Here is a 25,728-nt window from a genome sequence, read left to right as displayed (position 1 = left end):
CACCCCCAGCACTGCCGGGGCACCCCCAGACACATCCGGGGACACCCAGGGCACCCCAGAAGTGCCAGGGGACCCTCAGACACACCCAGGGCACCCCCAGGACACCCCCAGACACATCCAGGGCACCCCCAGCACTGCCAGGGCACCCCCAGGACACCCCCAGACCCATCCAGGGCACTCCCAGGGGACCCCCAGCATTGTCAGGGCACCCCCAGACCCATCCAGGGCACCCCAGACCCATCCAGGGCACCCCCAAGCACACCCAGGGGTGCAGAACCAGGGGTGGACAGACGGACAGACGGACGGGGAACATCTCGCCTGGAGATGCTGATCCCTCCCTGACCCCTCTGTGGGTCCCTCCCGAGATTCCACCCTTGGAATTTCAGCCTGGCCTCACCAGCCCAGTTGATTTCCCACTTCCATTTCACCCACGGTGACATCAGAACTGAATTAATTCTGTTTTGTTTTTTTCTCTCTTTCCTGGGGATTACTCCAGCACCAAACCCCCCTGGGATATTTCCTCTTCCCCAAGTTTAGCAGCTAAAAACCACCCAGGACAAAAAAAAAAAACTTCCCACCAACAAAGGAATAAATCCTATGGAGATAAGGAGCTCAACTAATCACACACAAAAAAAAAAAAATCAAAAAACAACTGTGTCAAAGCACGAAGATTTCAACAAAACATTAAATAAAATAAATTACTAATCAGGAAATCTGACAAGTGCTACCTCGGAGTGGATGGGAGTGACAATATTTCACTTGAAGGCAAATTCCTCTGAGCAAGGAAGGCCTGGAGGATGGAGAACAGAGAAGGAATTTCCTTGGCTCTACCCGAAAACATCCTCCTGCCCAGGTGCCCTCAGCTGCAGAGTTCCTGTCCCATCCTGGGCTTTACAAGGAGTGGTTTTGTCACCAGGGCAGCTCTCACTGAGAGTTACAATAGCAGAGCCAGTCAGCACCAGAGAAATTCAAAACCACGGGGTTGAAGAACCTTTAAAATGCTGCTTATAGATATAATTCTATCTATTTGTAAAAGCATCACAGCCCTCTCCCCATCCAAGCGGCCTCTCCACGAGGCCTCAGCTCCCAGGGTTGCGTCTGGTCCTGCTCCAAATTCAGCTGGGTTTTTTTTGGTTGTTTTTTTTTTTTTTTTTTTTTTTTTTTCTGCAATCCCAAAATTTGGCAGCAAATCTCCTCACGGGACCAGCATCACCCACCTGCTGGGATCCAAAAGGATTCCTGGGGAAATTCCCAGAAATTCCCACTTCTGAACCCTCCCATTGGGAGGGGACGCCAGGAAAGAGCCTGGAATCCTCACTCGGAGCAAAATTCCTTCATTTCAAATCTCTGCCTCTGCTTCCCAGGCAGTGGGATTGGCTTGAAGAGCCGACATTTGATTATTTTTTTTTCAGGGATTTTGAAGATTTCCATCTGCATTTTAATGCCCCCACTCAAATCCAGGTGGGATCGGGATCTCAGCTCAACGTCGCTCTCCTAACCTGGAGCACGAGGGGGGAATCTGCAGCTGGGGAAATGATAAATTACTCAACCTTCACCTCAAAACCAGCGTGGAGCACCAGGGTAAAGATCTCCCGTGGGGAAAGGGGCCCTCAGCAAAGCTCTTTATCCATCCGTGATTGGTTCTGGACACATTTGAACCGAGGTGTTTGGTACAGGAGGTCCTTGAGGAAGGGAGGTGCCGAGAGAGAAAAAGAGATTTGGGAAGATTTTAGGATCAGGCTCCAAAAATTAAAAATAAAAAAAAAAATCCAGCTGGGTTTGGGTTCCAAAAGAATCCCGGGCACATCCTCCCACTGCAGCTAAGGAGCCTGAGGTGTCTGGAGGATGTGGAGTGAGGAATCAGCGCCCAAAATCATTTCCCATTCCAGCCAAGCAATTCCAGGCCCCTCATGCCCACCAAACTCTGCTTTCCAAGCCAACCCCACAGCTCCAGCTGTCCTTCCACACCATCACCTGGAATTTGGGTCAGGAGAGGGCGAAAACAAACCCAAAGCCAACGGACAGCAAACCTTTCAAAGCTTTCAGGTCAAGGATTGGCCACGAGAGGGTTTGGGTGAGCTGGGAACCTCCCTGGAGCTCCCAGCACAAACCCCTCAGGAATCTGGAGCTGCAGGTGTCCTAGAGAAGAGATTCTGAATCCTTTGCTGCTCAGGCTGGAGCTCACAGATTCAACAACAACAACAAAAAAAGTTAATTTCTAAGCAGAATTTGTAGAATTTTCCTTTTTTTTTTTTTTTCTTTTTTCTTTTTTTTTTTTTTTTTTTGACGTCTCCAATTCTGGGTCTGGAACTGTTGCTTGATTTTTTCTTTTTTTTTTTTTTTTTTTTTGTTTTTTTGTTTTTCCCCCACAACACTTCAGCAGAGCAGGGAAAATTTTGGAAGTGCAATACTAGGAGAGCTCCCGGCCAGGCTGCTCAGTGTTCATGTTGACAATTGATTTTGTCTTCAGAGTGCTCCAAAAAATCCAGCATTTCCTCTATGATGGCCTGCAGGGCCCGGCCCAGCTGTTCTGCAGAGTAAGGTTTCCCCAGAGGAGGCACGTGGACAAACGCTGACCTCCCATGGCTCTGGTACAAGGAGGTGTAGTAGGTGAAGTCACAGAGGTACCTGGAACACAGATTATTCAGTGAAAAAAAAATTAAATAAAAATAAAAATAATAATAAAAATATAATAATAAAAATATAATATAATATAATATAATAATAATAATAATAATAATAATAATAATAATAATAATAATAATAATAATAATAATCTCTTAAATAATAATAATAATAATAATAATAATAATAATAATAATAATAATAATAATAATAATAATAATAATTTTCACTGATTATTCCGTGAAAAAAAAAGGAAAAAAACCCAGATAAAATGAGCTGTAGGGCCCCCATCGTTCAGCATCATGGTGGCATCCTGGGACTTAGGGGGATGCGAGGCAGGAATTTTTATAAAGTTTTGTAGATACATTTTTATATATATATAAATATATATAAAAATATATATGAATATATAAAAATATCTATAAAAATATATATGAATGTAAATAAATATATATAAAATATATATGAATGTAAATAAATATATATAAAATATATATGAATATATATAAATATCTATAAAAAGATATATGAATGTAAATAAATATATAAAAATATATATGAATGTATATAAATATATATAAAAATATATATGAATATATATAAATATATATAAAAATATATATGAATATATATAAATATATATAAAAATACATATGAATGTATATAAATATATATAAAAATATATATGAATGTAAATAAATATATATATAAAAATATATATGAATATATATAAATATATATAAAAATATACATGAATATATATAAATATAGATATAATTTAAATATATATATGTTAAAAAGCTGGTTGAGAAGGGAACTGGAGTCAGGTGGCTGCTTTGTGAAGGAGCCAGTGCTCCGAGGAGCTGCCCACGAGAGAGCACCAAGCAGGTGCGAGACCTCTGCAACAAGGAGAGAGCAGCACGGAACCCCCGCACCGAGATGCCAACAGCCCACACCTGCCAGCGTCCTTGGAGATGGTGACAGTGACATCCAGGCCCAGGGCAGAGACCCTGCTGCTGACGGCGTCCATGTCGATGATGGAGTCGATGCACTCGGGGCCGCCCTCCACGCAGCACTGCGAGCCCGGGCAGAAGCGACAGTTGTCCAGCCCCTTGTAGCCCACGTTGTGGCCACACTTCTCCAGGGTGACAGTGGTGGCCATGCCCGACACGCCCACGTGGACCACCAGCTGCCAGGGGAGAAGGGACGGGGCTGGGCTGTGCAAAATCCCGATCACGGAATCCCAGAACCCCAGAATCCCAGAACCACAGAATCCCAGAACCCCAGAATCCCAGAACCCCAGAATCCCACAGAACCCCAGAATCCCACAGAACCCCAGAATCCCACAGAACCCCAGAATCCCACAGAACCCCAGAATCCCACAACCACAGAACCCCAGAATCCCACAGAACCCCAGAATCCCACAACCACAGAATCCCACAGAACCCCAGAATCCCAGAATCCCACAACCACAGAACCCCAGAATCCCACAGAACCCCAGAATCCCACAGAACCCCAGAATCCCACAGAACCCCAGAATAATGAGGTTGGGAGAGACCTCTAAGGTCATCAAGTCCAACCTGTGCTGGGATGGTTAAGAATTGTTTTGATCATTCTCTGAGGCTCAGAAATAATACCCAGAAATATTCTTGGGAAGGACTGTGCCTTGCTTTTCTCTGTGAGGAGAAATGTGGGGCTATTTCCTGACAGGCCAAGGAACCAAACCACCCTCACTGTGGGTGAACAATCCCCACATTGCATTCTGCTGTGGCACAAACACAGGCACAGCAAATGGTAAGATTTGGGTTTTTCCTTTCTCTGAGGTTCAGAGAATGTGAATCTCAGAAATATTCTTGGGAGGAATTGTGCCTTGCTTTTCTCTGTGAGGAGAAATGTGGGGCTGCACACCTGGCCCTGACAGGCCAAGGAACCAAGGCCTCACTGTGGGTGAACAGTCCCCACATTGCATTCTGCTGTGGCACAAACACAGGCACAGCAAATGATGAGAATTGTGTTTTTCCCTTCTCTGAGGTTCAGAGAATGTGAAACCCAGAAATATTCTTGGGAGGAATTGTGCCTTGCTTTTCTCTGTGCGGAGAAATGTGGGGCTGCACACTTGGCCCTGATAGGCCAAGGAGCCAAACACAGGCACAGCAAATGAGACAAGAATTGTTTTTCGTTTCTCTGAGCATCAGAGAATGTGAATCTCAGAAATATTCTTGGGAAGAACCGTGCCTTGCTTTTCTCTGTGAGGAGAAATGTGGGGCTACACACCTGGCCCTGACAGGCCAAGGAACCAAACCACCCTCACTGTGGGTGAACAATCCCCACATTGCATTCTGCTGCGGCACAAACACAGGCACAGCAAATGATGAGAATTGTGTTTTTCCTTTCTCTGAGGTTCAGAGAATGTGAAACCCAGAAATATTCTTGGGAAGAATTGTGCCTTGCAGTGGCCCCTTCACACCCACTGCTCCCGGGAGCTGCAGCACTCCGAGATGTAAAATCCTACAAATTCCTCACCACAAAAGAGGAAAAAATCCAGCCAGGGACTGCCAGGCTGAGGGAATACATGAAAAAGGAGACTTCACATGGTGCCCACTGCAGGTCCAACCCTTGGCTGGGTGGTTTTTTCCTCCTCCCTTGACTCACTCACTTGGGGACTGTGCTTCTTCCACAAGGCAGGAATGAGTCTCTGCACGGTCTGGTACTCAACAGGGACCTCATAGACGTGCAGATCCACATCATCCCTCAGCCCCAGCTTCTCCAGCTCCTAAAAACACCAGCAAAGCAAAACCAAGATGGTCAGACACAGGTGAGCAGAAGATTTACCCCTGGAAGGTTCAACGGCAGGGTGAGGAGCGAACACACAGTTTACACCAGGTTGTGTAAGCTCGTAAACAGCACCTGCAGCGAGTTCACAGCAATGTAAAAACCCCAAACCCATAATGGCAACAACAAAGGCATCTCCCCACCTGTGTGGAAGAAGAGTTTCACCCACAGAACCGTTTGTGTGGCTCTGATGGGTGTGTGACAAAGAAATCAACATTTAACTGACAATAGTTACCAGCAACACCCACGCTGCCAGGGAAACCTTGGCTCTGATATTTATAGAGGGAGACAGCCACAATCCTGCTTCTTCCAAGGAGTGAAATGTGGGGAAGCTGGGACTGGCAGGGTTTTATCCATCACCCAGGGCTGCTGGCCCGCAGAGTAATTTCACATTTATTTCCAGATAAAGAGCTCTCAGGGCTGTGGTGATTCAGCGAACCCAGTAAATGATTTCTCCCTCTCTGCCATGAAAACATCCCAAATATCCTGGCAATAAACGGAGCCAATTTCCTCCAAACCTTTTCAAACACAAAGTGGCTGTTAAATACCTTGCAAAGACTTTAAAACCAGAGGAAAGGGTTTGTTTTTTTATTTTCTCCCCAGTATTTCTGACTGGAAAGCACCGTTTGATCCCAAAACTGGGATCTCCCCCTGCTCTCTCCAGTAAGGTTCCAGTTGGAGCTTTGCTCCTCAGAGCCACCAACCCCAAACTTCCCAGAGCTCAAGGAAACACCCATAAGGTCTGAAACCTCTGAAAAAAAAAAACCCCAAAAACATCAGCTGAGGCTGAACTTTGGAGCCAGGTAACACCAGGAAAGCATTTTTCCAGTGGGAGAAGAGATCTTGCCCCTCATGTTTAAGGAATCCCTGCAGCATCAAACCCGGACCAAGCTCTCCCCTTGTCACCAAAAATGTCCAAAATACATGTTCCTATGGAGCTGAGGTTAGGAACAGGTAAAAGCCCTCCAACTACCAAAGGATATTTCAAAATATTCCTGAATTTTTAATCTGAATTTATCTCCTTTCCAGGTTTGGATTCGGTCACCGGAGCCACGAGCTGCTCTTTGAAGCAATTCTCAGGTTTTATTTTCCTCCTTGTAGATCAGCTGTTTTCACTCTCCAGCCTTGTATTCCCCCAGGTTAAAAATGAAAAATTAAAGGCACTTGAAAGGAGAAGACAAGTTGAGGTTTGAGGCCTCCCCCATTTAACGTGAGCAGTGTCCTGCCATCGTTTTTCTGTGTTTTTATCGGCATGAGTGGTTTTCTACTGAGGGAAAAAACACCTTTCACACTTGTACAGCCGAACCACAGGGATGTAACAAGATTTAAGATAACTAAAACAGCCAGAAAGGCCAAAGTGACACTTTCAGAGAGCAGCAGGTATGAGCAGGGATGATAAATCACAGGCTCTGCCTCCCAGGGCAAGGCTGATATTAAAGCCTGGCTGTATTGATTAGTGTCTGGCACACTCAGACATTCATTAGCACAGCTGGATGGAAGGGATGCACAAACCTGCACAAATCTGCCTTCAAAACCTTACCTGGAGCCTCAATAAAGGAGTTTACAGATGAGAGTGTTCAGCCACCAGCCAGCCTCTTCAGGGGGAGAATAAACACTTTTTAGGAGTGTTAATAATAATGAGAAGTGAAGGTGAAGGGTTGGGAAGGAAAGAGCTCCTGGGGATGGATTTGTTGGTAGGGAAGGAAGGAAACAGCTCCTGGGGATGGGTTTGGTGGTGAGGATTCAGAAGGAAACAGCTCCTGGGGATGGGTTTGGTGGTGAGGAAGGAAAAAGATCCTAGAGATGGATTTGATAGTGGGGATTGGGAACAGCTCCTGGGGATGGATTTGATGGTGGGGAAGGGAAGAGCTCCTGGGGATGGATTTGGTGGTGAGGATTCAGAAACAGCTCCTGAGGATGGATTTGGAGGTGGGGATTGGGAACAGCTCCTGAGGATGGATTTGATGGTGGGGATTGGGAACAGCTCCTGGGGATTGATTTGGTGGTGGGGACTGGGAACAGCTCCTGAGGATGGATTTGGTGGTGGGGATTGGGAACAGCTCCTGGGGATTGATTTGGTGGTGGGGATTGGGAACAGCTCCTGAGGATGGATTTGGTGGTAGGGATTTGGAACAGCTCCTGAGGATGGATTGATTTGGTGGTGGGGATCGGGAACAGCTCCTGAGGATGGATTGATTTGATGGTAGGGATTGGGAACAGCTCCTGGGGATTGATTTGGTGGTGGGGATTGGGAACAGCTCCTGAGGATGGATGGATTTGGTGGTGGGGATTGGGAACAGCTCCTGAGGATGGATTTGATGGTGAGGACTGGGAACAGCTCCTGGGGATGGATTTGGTGGTGGGGATTGGGAACAGCTCCTGGGATGGATTTGGTGGTGGGGAAGGGAAGAGCTCCTGGGGATGGATTTGGTGGTGGGGATTGGGAACAGCTCCTGGGATGGATTGATTTGGTGGTGGGGATCGGGAACAGCTCCTAAGGATGGATTTGGTGGTGGGGATCGGGAACAGCTCCTGGGATGGATTTGGTGGTGGGGATTGGGAACAGCTCCTGGGATGGATTTGGTGGTGGGGATTGGGAACAGCTCCTGGGATGGATTGATTTGATGGTGGCAAGTTTTGCTGGATGAAAAGAGAACCCTCCAGCCACTTAAACCTTAACTTTACCAGGCCGGAACTTTTCCTTTAACCAAGCCCAGCGCTCCATAATGAAGATGTTTGTGACCTTCCCCCCCTCCCTGAACAAGCTCTGCCCCCCAGCCCTGTCCACCTGACAACCAGAGCACACAGAACATGTGTGACCCATTCCCTGACCCCTCCACAATGCTGCTCTTTGTGAGCCTCTAATATCCTTATCAGGTCTGTCTAGACACCCTGACAGCAATTGTCCTTCCTAATGTCAAAATGCACCCTGACCTCTCTCCTCCTCCTCCTCCTCCTCCTCAGCCAGAAGCACTTTAGGGGGGATGAAGGAGCCCAGCAGCTTCACAGTCCACAGGTCACACCTGTGTCCACACCTAAGTCACAGCAGGGAGGGCAGAAAACCAGTTGAGAAAAGCTCATTTTAGTGATTTCTTCTTGCAAGTCCCTCCCCAGCAAAAGCTGCACCCATGGGAAAAAAAAAAATAAAAAATCCTGAACTGAAAGATTAAAATGATGAAAACTCGAAACAGCAAACCCAAATTAACACGGAGTGGTTTTTGCTGTGAGCCTTAAAATAAAGCAGAAAGGAATTTTTCTTCCTGCTAATTTTATAGGAAAGCTCTGCCCCAGGAGTAAAAACCCAAACATTTCACTGGGGCCTTTTTTTTTGGGTGAAATTTCGAAACTTTTCATTTCAGCAGCGCTGTTAGATTGCTGCTGCCACTATTTAAGGTAGCCATGTGTAAAAATCAGTCAGCTTGCAAAACCAGACAGAAATCCAGTGCACTTCCAGGGCAAACTCACACCGTGCCCGCGTTCTGTGGGAGAACCCAAATAAAACCAGGGGCAGTGAAAGCAAAACGAAAAAAAAAAATAAAAAAAAAGGGAGAGAATTTTATCCTCGGGATGCAGCACAATAAAAAGACGTAATAAACCAGAACTAGCCGAGCCCTGGAGCTAGGAAGGATTTAGAAAGATTGTTTAATTGATTTTTCTGCTATTAAAATGCAGATCACAGCGTCTGGGATTCGGGAACTCAGACACGCCTTTGTGTCCCCTCCGCTCCGTGAAGTCCCCGTCTGAAAGTTGCACAATGCCCACCTCAGCCGGGCTCAAAGACATGCTGTTCCTTTTTGTCTGGGCCTCTGGGGGCTGAGACAGGGGAAGGAAAGGCAAATCCTCCCCGCTGCCTCCCAGCTGATGTTTTCACTCACAATAATCCCGACCCCGAGCCTCCGGTTTGTACTCAAAACATCCCCAAGGTCTGCGTTTGGACACTCAAAACATCCCAAATCCACTCAAAACATCCCCAGTTCTGAGCTCACCCACTGAAAACATCCCAAATCCACCCCAAATATCCCCAGTTCTGGGTTTAGCCACTCAAAACATCCCCAAGTTCTGGGTTTAGACACTCAAAACATCGCCAATCCACCCCAAACATCCCCAATTCTGAGCTTACCCACTGAAAACATCCCCAATCCACCCCAAACATCCCCAATTCTGAATTTATCCACCCCAGACATCCCCAATTCTGAGCTTACCCACTGAAAACATCCCCAATCCACTCCAAACATCCCCAATTCTGAGTTTATCCACCCCAGACATCCCCAATTCTGAGCTTACCCACTGAAAACATCCCCAATCCACCCCAAATATCCCCAATTCTGAGTTAGCCACTCAAAACATTCCCAGTTCTGAGTTTATCCACCCCAAACATCCCAAATCCACTCAAAACATCCCCAGTTCTGAGCTCACCCACTGAAAACATCCCAAATCCACCCCAAACATCCCCAATTCTGAGTTTATCCACCCCAAACATCCCAAATTCTGAGTTTAGCTAATCAAAACATCCCCAATCCACTCAAACATCCCCAATCCACTCAAAACATCCCCAATTCTGAGTTTATCCACTCCAAACACCCCCAATTCTGAGTTCAGCCTCTCCAAACACCCCAATTCTGAGTTCGGCCACTCCAAACACCCCCAATTCTCAGTTTATCCACCCAAAACACCCCTAGTTCTGAATTTTGCCATCCCCCAAGCCCCTAAAAACGGATTTTAGACAGAGGGGATGACTTCATCCATCAGCCACACAGCTGAGCAGCCGCCTCTCCGCCTCGAGCTCTTTCTCTTTAGGTTTGTTTATTTTTATTTTTTTTTTCAAGCAACATCTCAACACCCACCACTCCTCCTGCTCCAAAAGCACCCTTTTGTCTGTCTCCTCTAAAATAAAAGCAGCTTTTTACAACAGCTGACACCACCCCAGCAAGAGCAAACCAAATCACTGAGCCTCACTTCTGAGTTTTAGGAACGTCCTGTATTTTGTTTGTTTTTTCCCCCACCATCCACAACCTGCATATTCCTCCAAACTGACCCAAACTTAAATAAATTCATTCCCACAAGAAGCTCTTGGAGGCAAAGGTTTTGGTCTTCTCCCACCAGCCAACACATCGGGCAGCTGGACGTGAGTTGGCTGTAATTGATTAGAGTTTGTGATTTAATTTAAAAGCATTTGGAAGAAGATATTAATCTCAGAGCTCTGAAGGGGAGAGAGATGTGGTGGGGAGAAAAACAGATTTAATTCCCTGGGCAACTGTACTAAAAGGTACCATGGAATTCCCAGGGGCTTTGCCACAAACCCCATCCAGAAGTGACAAAGAAGGAGGAAGTGGGATAATGTGGCAGCACCACCCCTGTGAAAAGTGTTTTTACAGAAAAAAAAAAAACCTTAATTCCATCAAAAAGAGCTCAACTTCCTCTTCTTGCCTCATTTGTGGGGTGTCAGCCTCACCCAGATGAACTCCTGGGCTCGGGGTGGGGATTTTGGGGTGTCCCGTGCACGGCCAGGAGCTGTTGGATGATTCCCTCCCAGGATATTCCAGATTTCAGGGATGTGCCCAGGCAGGCACAGAGCTGCAAGTGGCAAAAAGCTGATTTTCCTGAGCAGGCAGGAGAAGCATTTCCCCGGCAACTCTCGCAGGCAGAGAAGGGAGCGTTCAGAGGGGGAAACGAGGCAGCTCTGGGATCAGACTCTGACACTCAACTGCACCAGAGCCTCCTCTCAGGGATGAGGCTGGGTTTAAAGGTGAACCAGCTGGCCCAGCTTCAGGCCAGAACTAAGAGAAAAAACACCCAGATTCCTCTGGGCTGGTTTGTTTGTTTGTTTGGAATTCTCCGGGGCAGAGGAAGATTCCAAGCTCCCTGCCCCATTTAAAAAGCACCCAAAGCTGGGAATTCCTTAATTCCTTACTTGCCTCAGCTACATTAACTCAGTCTCGTTAAACTCCACCAGCTCAGGGAGTGTTTTCTGAGCAGGGAATCAAACATTATCCAGCTGACCATCTGGGTATCTGCAGAGAGCTCCAGGAGAAGTTGTAAGTGATAAAAAGAGCTGAAAGCCCAAATTTGTAGGGATTTGTCCTCTGTTTTGACACCTCCCAAGAGGAAAATTCAGGGGTTACCTGAACTGCAATCCAGCTGGCATTCACAGCGTGCTCTCCAAACGGCCCAAACCCTGCAAGGGAAGAAAAATTCACGGATTTGACTCAACTTGAAGTTGCAAAGAGGTTTGAGCTTTCCTGGAAAAAAAAAAAAAAACCAAAAAACCTCCACTTCTACCTCTCAATCCTAATTTCTTTACACCTGAGTATCAAACAAGGCACCCGCACTAAAATATTTCAACTCCAGCCTCGTACAGTGAAGGAAAACAATAACTTGCTTGAAAAGAAACTTGTTTTTCTTTTCTTGGGGAGGAGAATTTTCCTTCCTGCCCAGGTTAGAAAAATTGGTTATTACCAGCTAACTTGGCCGATGGCACAGAATTAGAATCATGATTGGATTTTCTATTCCTGATTGCTTCAGCCCACAGCAGATGCTTCCACAAGCCTGCCTCAAATGTTCCTTCTCCGCTCAGGGTCCTCTCCAAGATCTTCGTTAGCATTAATTACACCTCCCAAGGAAACAAACAGAGCTGTTGACAGCCCACCCACAGCCCAGCAAAGGCTACCAGGGTGTTATCAAAACCACTTCCTTCAGCACCTCCAAATTCCTAATGAATAACTTTGGAGTTAACTGGTAATCCATAATATCTTTTTATTATTATTCTTTTTTCTCTCTCTCCCCGAGCAAGCACACAAAGGTTGGGCAATTTATCTGGGCGTAACGTCGATATGCTTCCATTTCAGATGTCAGCCTTGCCCTCCGAGCCTGGTGCAATTAGGAGACATTAATTCTGCCCAGCCAGGTGAGGCTGCACCTCAGCAGGAATTTCCCAAGCGTGGGGCTCGTCCCCGCCCGTGGATCTCAACCCAGCTCTCCAAAATAAATATTCCCACAAAACCCAAAATGCCGGGGGTGTTTTCCTGTGAGCAGAACTGCAGGGGTGTGAGACAAACCATGACAGGGGAAGGAGGCAAATTAATGCCTTCCCAGCTGTTTCTGCGAGTCCCACACGGCTCCTTGGAGCTGAATCCCCAAATAAAGCGTGACAATCCCACAAAAGAAACGAAATCCACGTTTTAACAACTCAGCCGGGGAAAGGCTGAAATTCCACAGGTGCCCAGGCACAGGGCAGGGTTCCCTTGCTCCAAATGCCAAATCCGAGTGGCACAAACACAGCTGGGGTTATCCCTGCTCTGCCTCATCCGGGAACAGAGGGAACTTTGTGGGCAGCACCCGAGCCCACGGAGCACATCCAGCCCCGCAAGGCTCATTAGCACTAAAACCAGCTGCAGGGGATGGCCGTGGGATTATCTCCTTAACGAGTTCTAAAAAAGAAATTGTGCACAAATAACGTTTATCCTCGGCCAGCCCGGGCCGGGGGGGGACCCACAGGGAACACGACACCGTCCCCAGTCCTGAACTGGGAATTCCACCCGAACATCCACGGAGTTATCGAACAGGGGGCACAGCTCACGCGGCAACCGCTGCTTTCTTTGCAACCAGACTTCGCTGAAATTCACCAAAAAAAAAAAAAAAAAAAGGGGAAAAAAAAAAGAGCGTGGAGGAGCCTTGAGCAGCAAGCAGAACGTCTCCTGACGCAAGTTTTCTGTTTAGTCACCGCCGCTCCACGCTGGATTTGGGGCTGGGAAAGGCAGGATCCGCCACCTGCTCCCTGCGAAAAGGCACTTTCTGCCCGTGGTTACGGCTGCCCTGCTATTCAAACGGCCTCAGCTTCAGCTGCCGGGGGAAGACCTGAATAGTTTGGGCCAGTTCCCCATTTGTCACAGGACGGCCTCACCCACAAATCACCCCGAGCTGCCTTTGTACCCCGGGGGGAGGCTGACACCGCCGGGGCCTCTCGCTCATTCTTCCCCTCCAGCGCCTCGGGGCTGCTTTGGGGAGCAGCTCCCACACCTTGGGGGCTCAGGGTGGGGTGCTCAGAGCGGGATTCCCCCCCCTCCCTGCGCCCCAAATCGGTTTTCCTGCTCCTTGGGAGGGTCGATTCCCTTCTTCTGGCGAAGAGCAGACCTTTGGGATGGGGTCACGCATGGAAAAAGGGGATCCAAGCGCCAGCTGGATGGATAAATGCTAGAAAAGCCCCTCACTGCTGTACCCCTGAGCCAAAGCCCCCCAAACGCTGCCCTGCACCCCCACTTATCGCCCTACACAGGGGGCAGCCCCCCCAAAACAGCCCCCCGAGGGGACAGCCCCCAGTCCCCATTCAGTCCCCCCATGATGGGACAGCGGACCCCCCTCTCACCTTAGGGACGGGATCCCCCACTTATCTCAGGGAAGAGGTCCCCAAGTGCCCCCTCCAAGCCTTGTGGTGAAGGGGTCCCCAAAATTCCCCATCACACAGAAGCGGCCCCTCAAGCCCCCCGTCAATTCGGGGAGGGGTCTCACCCCTACCCCCGGCCACTTTAGTCAGGAAAAGGATCCCCAAAGCTGCTCCTCGGCGCAGAGCAGGGGTCCCCCAGCTGCACCCCCAGACCCTTTAACCCCCCCAGCCCTGCCCTTCCCTGGCAGCCCCCCCTCAATTGGGGAAGGGCTCCCCCAAAACTGCCCCGGCAGGGACGGGGTCCCCCGGTAACCCCCCCCCCCCCCCCCCCGCATTTCCCCTCTCACCGCCCCGTACCCGTCACCACCACCGCCCGCCGCGGCTTCTCCATCGCGGCTCCGTCCCGTCCTGTCCCGTCCCGTCCCGTTTGTCTGTCTGTCTGTCTGTCCGTCCCGTCCCGCCGCCGCCGCCCCGCACTGAGCGCGGCCCCGCCCCGCGCCGCCCGCCCCGCCCCGCGCCGCCCGGGCCCGCCGCTTCCGCCGCCGCGGCGGAAGTCCCGCCGCGGGACGGCCTGGAGCCCTTCACCCGTTACCGATCACCGGGAGCGCCCGTGCGCGGCGCAGCCCGAGGGGTTTCCGCTCGCCCACCTCAGCGGCGGGACTCGGGGGGGGGTTTGGTTAAATAAAACGCTCACCCTGCGCCTCGCGGGGGTTCCGTGCCTGGCTGTGGGGCAGCACGAAGCGCGGCCGCGGTACCGGGAGGTGCGGAGCGCGTCCCGGCGCGGCCAGTCCCGGGCGGTGCCGCCGCAAAGGCGCGGACCGGGCGGCGCGGCGCGGCCGGGCCGTGATCCGTGCTCTGATTGGCTGCTGCGGGACCGCGCCGCGTTCTGATTGGCTGCGGCGGGACCACGCCGCGTTCTGATTGGTCCCTCGCGGAGCCGGGGGCGGTTTGAGCGGCAGCGCCCGGCGCGGCGGCGGCTCCCGGTCCGGCACGATGGTGAGCGGGGCACCGGGAACGGGGGGGAACGGGGAACCGGGCTCGGGAGGAGGCTGGAGCGGACGGGAGGGCCTGGATCATCTCTTCCCCGCCGTCCGGGATGGCGTGCCCGGTGCCCCGCTCGGTGCTCGGGTCGGTGCCCCGGCCGGTGTCCCGTTGCCGGTCGGTGCTGAGGCCTTTCTCCTCTCTTCCCCCCGCAGCTGCCCCTGTCCTTGCTGAAGACGGCGCAGAACCACCCCATGGTGAGTACGGGCCGCGCGGCCCAGCCCCGCTCCCCTCTCCGGTACCGCGCCGGTGGCACCGGGCCCGTCCCGGTACCGGCGCCCCGTGACCGCCGTTCTCTCGCAGCTGGTGGAGCTGAAGAACGGGGAGACGTACAACGGGCACCTGGTGAGCTGCGACAACTGGATGAACATCAACCTGCGGGAGGTTATCTGCACATCACGGGTAAGGCTGGAGCACCGGCCCCGGTACCGGGCAGGGCTCGCTCAGGCAGGGTCCGCGGGGAGCACCGGGGGCAGACAGGACTGGCGCCCCCGATCTGTCCCCAAAGGTTCCCCAGCTCTGTCCCCGCAGCCAGGCTGGCTCTGCTGTATTCACATCGCTCCTATGGAGGGGTGACCTCTGCCTGAGATGCAGATTTAATGTAATTATTAATAATGCCCAATTAATTATTGATAGTGCCCATAATGAAGGAGCAGCCTTGTGTAGGTGTCTCCTCTCTGCACATCACAGGATGAGGAGCTGGGGTCCCTCATCCCCCTGGGTGAGGAGTGGGGGGCCACGTGCTGTGATGCTGATCCAGGTTTCCCAAAAACCAGAGCCTTTACCTGTCCCAGGCAGCCTCAAACACCACAATCCCTTTTATTCCCTCCAGTCTCTTTTATTCCCTCCAATCTCTTTTATTGCCTCCAATCTCTTTTATTCCCTCTCCACATCCAGCTGAGTTCACCCACTGAGGTGAAAGAGACCTTTGGAAGGTCTGGGACCAGTCTGGGACCTTTGCCCTTGGCCAGAGCTGCTCCAGGAGATTGGGATCTGTGTTTTGGGCTTTGACCCCCACCAGAAGTGTCCGGTGTGGTCCCTGTGGGCAGCACAGATGGGTGGAAGCCCAGCTGCTGTTGTGCTTTCCCAGCCCTGGAATGGCAGGGAGAGGCTGCCAGGGATCCTCGTTCTCCCAAAAATCCCCTGCAAACCCCCCCAGTTCCCGCTGTCTCCGGGACAGGAGTGTGGAGTGGTGTTGCTGGGGCACACCAGTGTGACGGGGGAGACACCCTGAGCGAGGTTTGCAGGGAATTTTGGGCTGGAATTTAGGAATTTGTGGCTGGGTCTTGGGTGACGGTGGGACGAGGAACCGCTGTTGAATTTAGTGGGAGGGGGACTCAGAGGAGGTGACAGCACAGTCAGGACACAGGTGATGATTCCCTTCTCCTTGGAAATTTGCTTCCAAAGGCTCAGTGCTCTGCCTGGGAAGAGCAGCAGCTCATGTTTTATTGGGAGGGATCATCCAGAAGGATGTGGAGATGTTGGAGCAAGTCCAGGATGAGCAGAGAGGGATGGAGCAGCTCTCCAGTGGGAAAAGGGAACTGGAGAAGCTTTGGAGTCGCCTCATTGTGGGCTTGCAGTGCCTGAAAGGGCTGACAAAAACATGGAGAGAAACTCTGGACAGGGGATGGAATGGCAGGACACAGGGGGAGGGCAGGGTCGGGTGGGATTTTGGGAGGGAATTCCTCCCTGTGAAAGTGGTGGAGGTTTGGGATGAAATTCCCAGAGCAGCTGTGGGATTGTGCAGATTGTGTCCCCATCCCTTGGACACAACCCAGCGTCCAGGGCCGGGCTGGACAGGGCTTGGAGCCACCCGAGACAGTGGGAGGTGTGGAACTGGGACAACCTTTGGTTCCCAACCCAAACCACTCCGCGATTCCACCACCCTATGACCCCGGCACGCAGGGGGAGCAGCCTCATCTGCCTCCAAACACCCCCAAACCCCGGCTGGGGACGGAATCTGCTGGTGGCACTGGTGGCCCTGGCCGCTAGATGGCACGGGACAACGAGCCGGGAGCCTCTTGTTTACCCGGGGCAGCCCGGAACGAGGAAGGAGCCGGGAGCTCCATCCTTCCTGCATCCGAGCCAAGGAGCAGCCGGGCACATCCCAGGCAGGGCGGGGTTTGCCGGTTCTGTCTCTTGGAAGGGAATTTTGTTGCTCCTCTGCCTCGTCCTGGGCTTGCCCGTGCAGGCAGAGCTGCCCCAAATGGTAATAATAATAATAATGGTGATGAGAGGAGCTGCTGCGTTGGGGAAGATGGAACAGGAAAGCCTTATAAATGTGATTGTCTGGCAAAAGATTTGGAGAATATGGAAACTGTAAGCGAGATTGAAGTGAAAGCAAGCTTTGAGATCCCTCAGTTCCTGAACAACTGGAAAACAATGGTGTGGCTGGCTGAAGGTGATCCCCTTTGGATGGAACAACACCCTTTGCTTGCAGGCAGGCCCAAGGGGCAGAGCAGAGCCTACAGCTTGGCAGAAGGGGCCCAAAGAGGAGTTTGTAGGGTTTAAAATGTGACACAGTGTGGTAATGTAGTGATTCTTACAGGCTGTATGTAAATGCTATAGCATTTGTGCATTGTACTAGATTGGTCAGTGAGAATCAGAATATTCAGCACTGAAGAAGATTTATTGTATTGGAACGGGAACTTCGCTCTCTTAGCTCTCTTGCCTTTTACTCTCTTAGCCCCTTTTACTCTCTTAGCCCCTTTTACTCTCTCCCCTCTCTCCTCTCAGTCCTGCTCCAGCTGTGCCTGGCAGCTCCCAGCAGGGCCCTGCACCCAAGCCCTTTGCAGTAAATGCCATTTCCTCGACCTGGCTGCAGAGATCTCTGCGCTCCGTCCGTGCTGCCCCCGATGCTCCGGCTCTGCTGCATCCCCAGGGAGCAGAACGGGGCGTGCTGGCTGCACCTCCCCTCCTGGGACACTGCTGCACATGGGGAGGGCTGGGCTGGAGCCACCCCAGCTGCAGCCAGGCCCTGCTGGAGCCGGCTCCCAGCCCTCCTCCCACTGACATCATGGCCAGAGAGTTGTTGTTCAGCCCTGGCTTCTCATTCCTACAGCCCTGAGTTGTTGTTTCAGCCCTGGCTTCTTGTTCCTACAGCCCTGAGTTGTTGTTTCAGCCCTGGGTTCTCATTCCTACAGCCCTGAGTTGTTGTTTCAGCCCTGGCTTCTTGTTCCTACAGCCCTGAGTTGTTCCTACAGCCCTGGGTTCTCATTCCTACAGCCCTGAGTTGTTGTTTTAGCCCTGGGTTCTTGTTCCTACAGCCCTGAGTTGTTGTTCAGCCCTGGCTTCTTGTTCCTACAGCCCTGAGTTTTTGTTTCAGCCCTGGCTTCTTGTTCCTACAGCCCTGAGTTGTTCCTACAGCCCTGGGTTCTCGTTCCTACAGACCTGAGTTGTTGTTCAGCCCTGGCTTCTTGTTCCTACAGCCCTGAGTTGTTGTTCAGCCCTGGGTTCTCATTCCTACAGCCCTGAGTTGTTGTTTCAGCCCTGGGTTCTTGTTCCTACAGCCACTCACTGAAACCCTGCTGGGTTGAGCCCATGGTATCCCAGGAAAATCCTGAAACTGCCTGAAAACAACACAGGGAGGTGGCTGCTCCAAAATTGGGCAGCTGAAGATTTTTATTTTGAAAAAATAAATAAATAAATAAATTTATTTATATAATAAATATATAGTGACCCATTGGGTTGAGTCCTAGGGAAGGCCATGGTATCCCAGGAAAATCCTGAAACTGCCTGAAAGCAACACAGGGAGGTGGCTGCTCCAAAACTGGGCAGCTGAAGATTTTTATTTTTATTTTTTATTTAAATAAATATATATAAACATATATATATTTATATAATAAATATATAATAACTCATTGGGTTGAGTCCTAGGGAAGCCTGTGTTTTCCTAGGAAAATCCTGAAACTGCCTGAAAACAACACAGGGAAGTGGCTGCTTCAAAACTGAGCACCTGAAGATTTTCATTTTTATTAAAAAAAAAAAAAAAAATATATATATATATATATATTTATATATAAAATAACCAATTGGGTTGAGTCCTAGGGAAGCCCATGTTTTCCCAGGAAAACCCTGAAACTGCCTGAAAGCAACACAGGGAGGTGGCTGCTCCAAAACTGAGCACCTGGAGATTTTCATTTTTATTTTTTTATGCATAAATATATAAAGTGCGAGTCCCTCATTTCCCTCAGCTGCTCTGGAGGCTCCCATCCCACAGCCAGCTGGCTCCAGGGCTGCCTCTCTGCTCCCTCCACACCCCAGAGGAGCGAAGGAGCGGGGTGGCTCCCAGCTGGACAGCAATCCTGGCCACAGCTGCGTTTCTCTTACCAGAATTGGTTTTTCAGCACCGTTTTAACTCCTGCCTCTGGTTCCACTTTCAATTCCCCTCTGGTGTGAGAAGGGAAGAAGGGCCTGGCTCCCTCCCCCCTCTTCTGCTGGCGTTTTCTGCCCCCATTTGAGGAACAAATTGAAGTTACAGTTGTCTGTGGGGCTCTGTGTTTTGGGGAGCTAAAGGCCCCGTTTTTCACAGCTGGTTACAGATAATGGTCCCAGCAAAGATTGCTGCAGCTCTCCGCCTCTCCAGAAACGCTCAAAATCCCTAAAAGTGACCCCAAAGCAGCAGGTTTCGCTTGTGACCTGACATGCTGCTCCCCAACAGGCTGGGGACAAAAAAAATCCCCAAAAGTGACCCAAAAGCTGCAGAAAGCAGCAACTTTTGCTCGTGTTGTTCCCTAACAGGACAGGGACAAGTCCAAAATCCCCAAAAGTGACCCCAAAGCAGCAGGTTTCGCTTGTGGTGACGATTTCAAAATCCCTAAAAGTGACCCCAAAATCAGCAGGTTTCGCTTGTGACCTGACGTGCTGCTCCCCAACAGAATGGGGACGAAAAAATCCCCAAAAGTGAACCCAAAAGCAGCAGATTTTGCTCATGCTGCTCCCTAACAGGACAGGGACAAGTCCAAAATCCCTAAAAGTGGCCCAAAAGCAGCAGGTTTGGATTGTGCTGCTCCCCAACAGGCTGGGGACAAAAAAAATCCCTAAAAGTGGCCCAAAAACTGCAGAAAGCAGCAACTTTTGCTCGTGTTGTTCCCTAACAGGACAGGGACAAGTCCAAAATCCCTGAAAGTGACCCAAAAGCAGCAGGTTTTGCTCATGGCCTCACATTTTGCTCCCCAACAGGATGGGAACAAATTCAAAATCCCTAAAAGTGACCCAAAAGCAGCAGAAATCAGCAGATTTTGCTCATGTTGCTCCCTAACAGGACGGGGACGTGTTAAAAATCCCCAAAAGCAGCAGGTTTTGCTCGTGGTGACAAATTCAAAATCCCCAAAAGCAGCGGGTTTTGCTCACGGCCTCACGTTTTGCTCCCCAAACGGGACAGGAACAGTTTCAAAACCCCTGAAAACGACCCAAAAGCCGCAGTTTTTTCCCTCCTGTTTCTGCCCACCAGGACGGGGACAAGTTCTGGAGGATGCCCGAGTGCTACATCCGCGGCAGCACCATCAAATACCTGCGGATCCCGGATGAAATCATCGACATGGTCAAGGAGGAGGTGGTGTCCAAGGGCAGAGGCCGTGGGGGGATGCAGCAGCAGAAGCAGCAGAAGGGCCGTGGCGTTGGAGGGGCTGGGCGAGGTAAAAATCTGAATTTTTTTGGGGGTTGGAGGGGCTGGATGAGGTAAAAATCTGAATTTTTTGGGGGGTTGGAGGGGCTGGGAGAGGTAAAAATCTGAATTTTTTTTGGGGGGGGGTTGGAGGAGCTTATTAAGGTAAAAATCTGATTTTTTCTTTTGGGGTTGGAGGAGATGGATGAGGTAAAAATCTGATTTTTTTGGGGGTTGGAGGAGATGGACGAGGTAAAAATCTGAATTTCTTTTGGGGTTGGAGGAGATGGACGAGGTAAAAATCTGAATTTCTTTTGGGGTTGGAGGAGCTGAACGATGTAAAAATCTGATTTTTTCTTTTGGGGTTGGAGGAGCTGGACGAGGTAAAAATCTGATTTTTTTGGGGGGGGTTGGAGGAGCTGGATGAGGTAAAAATCTGATTTTTTCTTTTGGGGTTGGAGGAGCTTATTAAGGTAAAAATCTGATTTTTTTGGGTGGGGTTTGAGGAGCTGAACAAGGTAAAAATCTGATTTTTTTTTTTTTCCCCCCTCATCTTGGAGAGGGGAGAATGTGATCCTGCCTTTCTAATTTCCCCTCTTGTGCAAGGAGCAGCTCCTGGAGCTCTGTTTCAGAGCCAGGGCCGAGTCTGGGAGAAGCTGGAGCAGCTCCTGAGCTCAGGATCCAGTCGAGCAGGCGGCCCCTGCCAAGGAACGGGGAGGATTCGTGCCAGGGATGGGCCTCCCTCCCTCCTCCCTGGGGCTGGGCAGGAGCTTTGGAGAGCCTGAGCTGTTCCAGCTCCTCCTGGCTCCTCGAGGAGCGCGGCCCTGCAGAAACGCGGCTCAGCAAGGCCCAGGGGGGAAAACAGAAAAAGGCAAAAAAGGCGGTTCCGGGTGAAAATAGTGAAAATAAACCGGGGCTCTGCTCGTGGCAGTGAGGGGGAAAAAAAATCATCTTCCCCTTTAAAATGGGGGTTTGGATTTCCTGATTTGTTAATGTAATTATATTTAAAAAAAAAAGAAAAAAGAAAAAAAAAAAGAAGACAAAACTTTGTGAGGGTTTGAGCTGCTCCTGGCAGATGAATAATTGACGTTCCTGATAAAGGGCAGGTTGCCACTTCAGAGGAAATAGGTCACCCAAACAACCCTTCCCATTTCAGGGCTGAGGTGATCCCAGGGCGCTCCAGCTGGGGATTTGCTGCTCCTTGTCCCCAAATTATCCCCCTGCAAGCCTGGGAGCTGTTCCTGGGCTCTCCCCCTGTGCCAGGAATCCTGTGCCAGGATCCTGCCCAGTGATCTTTCCAAATATTTTCCTTTATTTATTCTATTTATTTATATACTTATAATCATTATAAATTTAAAAATATATTTATTTAAATATATTTATTTAAATATATTTATTTAAATATATTTATTTAAATATATTTATTTAAATATATTTGATTATATATTTAGATATATAAATACAATATATGAAATATATAAATATATAAAGATTATAAATATATATAAATATATAAATATAATAAATGAATATATTAAAATAATATATATTTATATTTGTTTAAATGTATTTAAATATATAAATATAACATATAAATATACATAAATATAATAAATAAATATATATAAATATAATATATAAATATATATAAATATAATATATAAATATACATAAATATAATAAATAAATATATATAAATATAATGAATAAATATATACAGTTCCCCTCCTTGCCTTTGCCTTGGCACAGCAGTTTTTAGGATTTTTTTGGGTGATAAACACCAAAACCATACTGTTTTCCCTGCTGTGGCAGTGTCCACCTGCCACATATTTCCAAATATTTCCCTTTATTTATTATATTTATCTATATATTTATATTTATAAAAATAATACTATATTTATATAAATATATTTATTTCTATTTTTATATTTATCACCAATATTTATATTTATATAGATGTATTTATATATTTATATTTATTTATTATAGAGGTTCCCCTCCTTGCCTTTGCCTTGGCACAGCAGTTTTTTAGGATTTTTTGGGGGGGATAAACACCAAAACCACGCTGTTTTCCCTGCCTTTGCACAGCAGTTTTTTTAGGCTTTTTTGGGGGGATAAACACCAAAACCCCACTGTTTTCCCCGCTGTGGCAGTGCCCACCTGGTGGGGAGCTCCAAGGTGCAGCTCCTGCTGCTGTTTCCATGGGCAGCCTCAATTTGCTGATGGAATATTTTCAAGGGAAGCTTCAGCATTTGCTAATTAGCTGAAAGGTTTGGCTCCCATTACCGAGACTTGAAGGGAGGAGGGAAAAAAAAAAAAAAAAAAAAAAAAAAATGAAGGCAGGACAATTTTGTTGGGAGGCCACGGGGCAGGAGGGAAGCTGTAATTGTGCTCACAGTTGAAAGGATTATTGTTTCTGACACTCCTAATCCTCCTCCTTTGACTTCTTGCTTGCCAGACTCACAAGTCCCCAGCCTTTGCTCCAGGAGGAGCATCCCCAGCACTGCAGGCTTGGGAATCATTTGATAATTTATGTTTTGGGCACGTCCCCTCCTCTAGAGAAGCTCGGATTGGGTCTCCTTTGGGCTCTGCCTTTGTGGGGCAGGGTGGATCCAATCCCTTTTATCCCCAGGATGGGATTTTGGGGATGAATCTCAGGGCTGGGCTCAGCAGCTCCTGGTTTTGGGGCTGGGGATTTCAGTGCAGCCCCCAAACCAGCCCCTGCTGTCCTGTGCACTCTCAGAACCAGGGATTGCTCTGCCCGGGCCTTGGGTTGCCCTCACAGCTCTCAGGGGACACTTCCCAACCTGGGTTTTGCATTTGCTGCTTCCCCGGTTCCATTTTTTTTGGGGAAGAAACTGGAGTTTAGCAGGCGGTCAGCATTAACCACGGGACGGACACGCCAGGGAGGTGCTGCTGAGGCGGGGGGAGGATTTCTGCACCTCCCAAACAAAGGCCTGGGGCTGCAAAAGGAGAAGTCAAAGAGGCGCATTTCTGCTTCTGGGACTCCAAAACGAGCAAGTTTTCGGGGTGAAAGGCGGGTGAGCGAGGCCGTGAGGCGCTGCCGGCTCACAGGGTGCTGTTACCTGTCCCTCTCTGCTCCTCAGGTGTGTTTGGCGGCCGTGGCCGAGGAATTCCAGGCAGCGGAAGAGGCCAGCAGGAGAAGAAGCCAGGCAGGCAATCAGCCAAGCAGTGAGGGCCAGGGACACTTCGGGTTTTGTCACCTCAGGGCTGCCACGTGTCCAGAAACGTTCCCTTTCCCACTCCTCCGTCAGAACCAGAGCCCAAATCATGCTCCTGTGGAAGCCCCTCACGTGGAGTTTTCCCTCCTTGTAGTCAGTAAATCATTGGAAATATTTTTTAAAAATTCGTTCATGGTTAAGGAGCGAGGTTCTGCCTTCTCCTGAGAATGAGTTTTTCAGGCTTACCAGGTTTAATTTAAAATATTTTCCCGTTCAGAGGTACCAGTACGAAGGCAAACACTTTCTGGATTGCTTGGATTTTTTTTTTTTTTAATTTTTTTTTTAATACTTGAAACTTGGGAAACTTGTTTTGTTTGTAACAGGTGTGTTTTGGTTTAAAAACACTGAACTTGAGGATGTTGTGTTTGTAATGAATAGTCCTAAAGGTTTGGGGTTTTTTTAAACCAACAAACTTTCAAGCTTTGCTTTTCTTCTCCTGGCCAGTGAGTTCTGTTTCTCCAGTGGCTCAAAGGAGGGATGAACATTGGCCTCCAAGGCTTGTTCCCAAGAGAGCTTTGTGACAAATGAGCATTTCCCAATTAGTTCATCGCTAATTTGACTTCAGATTGGAAGTTTCCTTCAAAGGAACAGGGGGTTTTTTTTCTCTGTGGTTTTTGCTGGGTTTTTTTGGGGTTTTTTTTTTTGCATGAGGCTGGTGCACCCCTCATTCTTCATGGGGAATTTAAATTTAATTTTCGAAACATCGACTTGATGTTGATTTACACGGATTCGATTTTGAAAACTCTCTCCCTTCCGCTGTGACACCAAGTCCTGAGCTCTGACGATATTTCTCAACCTAATTTCTCCCATCGGTGGCTGGTGATTGACCTCGCTGGCTGTACCTGTCACTTCCTCCCCCAGCCACCAATTACCCTCCTCCCTTGGGGACAGCGTGTGAACGTGTCCCTCCTGCAGCCTCAGAAAACTCCTGGGAATTCCCAGGGCAGGTTACTCCAGTCTTCCATCCCGCACACCCTCAGAACGTCCTGGCTGAGCACACGGTGGGGAAGGAACAGCTCTGGGTGTGCCTCAAACCCCCCCTGGATGGATGAAACAGCTGAATTTTGGGGGGGGAAAACTGCTATTGTGACGTGTTTTGAGCAGGTTTGGAGTTTGTACGACTGGTTCTCGTACTGGAGGCTCTGCCATGGCCGCTGTACTGAAAAGGAGTGAAGAACTTGCTTTTATAGACTTATTTTTTTAATGTTTGTAGAACTGGGCACAGTGGTGAGTGAGAATAAAATCTCCAGCCTCTCGCAGCCGCCTCCCTCTGTGTGTCTGTGATGCTGCCGGGCCCTGAACCCTTCCCTGAGCCCTGGAGTCGGGGATAAATCCCCAAATATTCCATTTCCAACAGCAGCCACGCGTTCCCCGCGGAGCTGTTCCTCAGTGAGGCCGTGAGCAGCGCTCCGTGCTCATCCCAGGGAGCCAGTTCCAGGGGAGATGGGGTGATGTGTCCTCCCTGCTGGAAAACTCCTGTGGCATTTTAACAAAGCCCAGGCTGTGTCAGACTTTCCCTTCCCAACCTGCTCCCTCCCTCTGGATCCCTCCAGCCACAGAGACTCCGTGTGCTGTGGCTTCCCTGCTGGAAAGGGAAACAGCTCCAGCCCTGCTGGGATTTGAGGGCTTTTCTGGCAGGAGAAATCCTCGCTGCAACAATGGGACCTTTGGCTCCAGCTCGGGCTAGAGTCCTCCAAGTGCTCCTTATCTCCCGGCCAAGCTCTGGGGTCAGCTGATGGAGCTCGTTAAGTTCTGCATTTGTTTAATTACCCCACTTTAGCAGCATTCCCTACCTGCTTCCCCCTTTTCCTTTTTCCACCTCTGCCAGGGATATTTTTGTCCCCCCACAAAGGGCAGCTGGGTGGCAGATGGCTCTGTGGAAGGGCATCGATCGCTTCGGGCTTTTCTGCCCCAAAAACGAAACTCTGGGGCAGTCACTGCCCCATGGCAGCGCAGGGAGGCTGAAAAAACCAACAACAACAAAAAAAAAATGAAACAAAACA

The 25,728-nt window shown here is 49.4% G+C and overlaps 2 protein-coding genes across 3 annotated transcripts; one reads left to right on the top strand and one right to left on the bottom strand.

Moving 5' to 3' along the window:
* Nucleotides 1-653: 653 nt before the first annotated feature.
* On the bottom strand, nt 654-14,644 carry PGPEP1 (pyroglutamyl-peptidase I). 2 transcript variants are annotated; one of them, XM_036399472.2, is made up of 5 exons: nt 14,532-14,644; nt 11,580-11,632; nt 5,282-5,398; nt 3,582-3,814; nt 654-2,628 (listed from the first exon to the last, which is right to left on the bottom strand). In XM_036399472.2, the coding sequence occupies exons 4-5, from the start codon at nt 3,785-3,787 to the stop codon at nt 2,436-2,438; spliced, it is 399 nt and encodes a 132-aa protein (XP_036255365.1). In that variant the 5' UTR covers nt 3,788-3,814; nt 5,282-5,398; nt 11,580-11,632; nt 14,532-14,644; the 3' UTR covers nt 654-2,435. The 2 variants fall into 2 exon arrangements, with proteins under 2 accessions (XP_036255365.1, XP_036255364.1); XM_036399471.2 differs by lacking the exon at nt 14,532-14,644 and adding an exon at nt 14,195-14,269.
* Nucleotides 14,576-24,984, top strand: LSM4 (LSM4 homolog, U6 small nuclear RNA and mRNA degradation associated). The gene is made up of 5 exons (XM_036399481.1): nt 14,576-14,833; nt 15,034-15,075; nt 15,182-15,280; nt 20,331-20,514; nt 23,591-24,984. The coding sequence occupies exons 1-5, from the start codon at nt 14,831-14,833 to the stop codon at nt 23,677-23,679; spliced, it is 417 nt and encodes a 138-aa protein (XP_036255374.1). The 5' UTR covers nt 14,576-14,830; the 3' UTR covers nt 23,680-24,984.
* Nucleotides 24,985-25,728: the final 744 nt, after the last annotated feature.

The sequence above is a fragment of the Molothrus ater genome, chromosome 26 (assembly GCF_012460135.2).
Source record: "Molothrus ater isolate BHLD 08-10-18 breed brown headed cowbird chromosome 26, BPBGC_Mater_1.1, whole genome shotgun sequence".
In the NCBI taxonomy this organism is placed as follows: Eukaryota; Metazoa; Chordata; class Aves; order Passeriformes; family Icteridae; genus Molothrus; species Molothrus ater.
The sequence above is the reverse complement of the archived record's forward strand: the minus strand, read 5'-3'. Positions and strand labels throughout refer to the sequence as shown.

Excerpts from the sequence above, each read along its gene's own strand:
- PGPEP1 (XM_036399471.2), bottom strand. The coding sequence starts at position 14,228 with ATGGAGAAGCCGCGGCGGGCGGTGGTGGTGACGG. Across the intron at positions 11,633-14,194 it reads GCGGGCGGTGGTGGTGACGG|GGTTTGGGCCGTTTGGAGAG; the intron begins GTACGGGGCGGT and ends CTTCCCTTGCAG. Across the intron at positions 3,815-5,281 it reads GGAAGAAGCACAGTCCCCAA|CTGGTGGTCCACGTGGGCGT; the intron begins GTGAGTGAGTCA and ends CTCCCCTGGCAG.
- LSM4 (XM_036399481.1), top strand. Across the intron at positions 15,076-15,181 it reads CGGCGCAGAACCACCCCATG|CTGGTGGAGCTGAAGAACGG; the intron begins GTGAGTACGGGC and ends GTTCTCTCGCAG. Across the intron at positions 20,515-23,590 it reads CGTTGGAGGGGCTGGGCGAG|GTGTGTTTGGCGGCCGTGGC; the intron begins GTAAAAATCTGA and ends TCTGCTCCTCAG.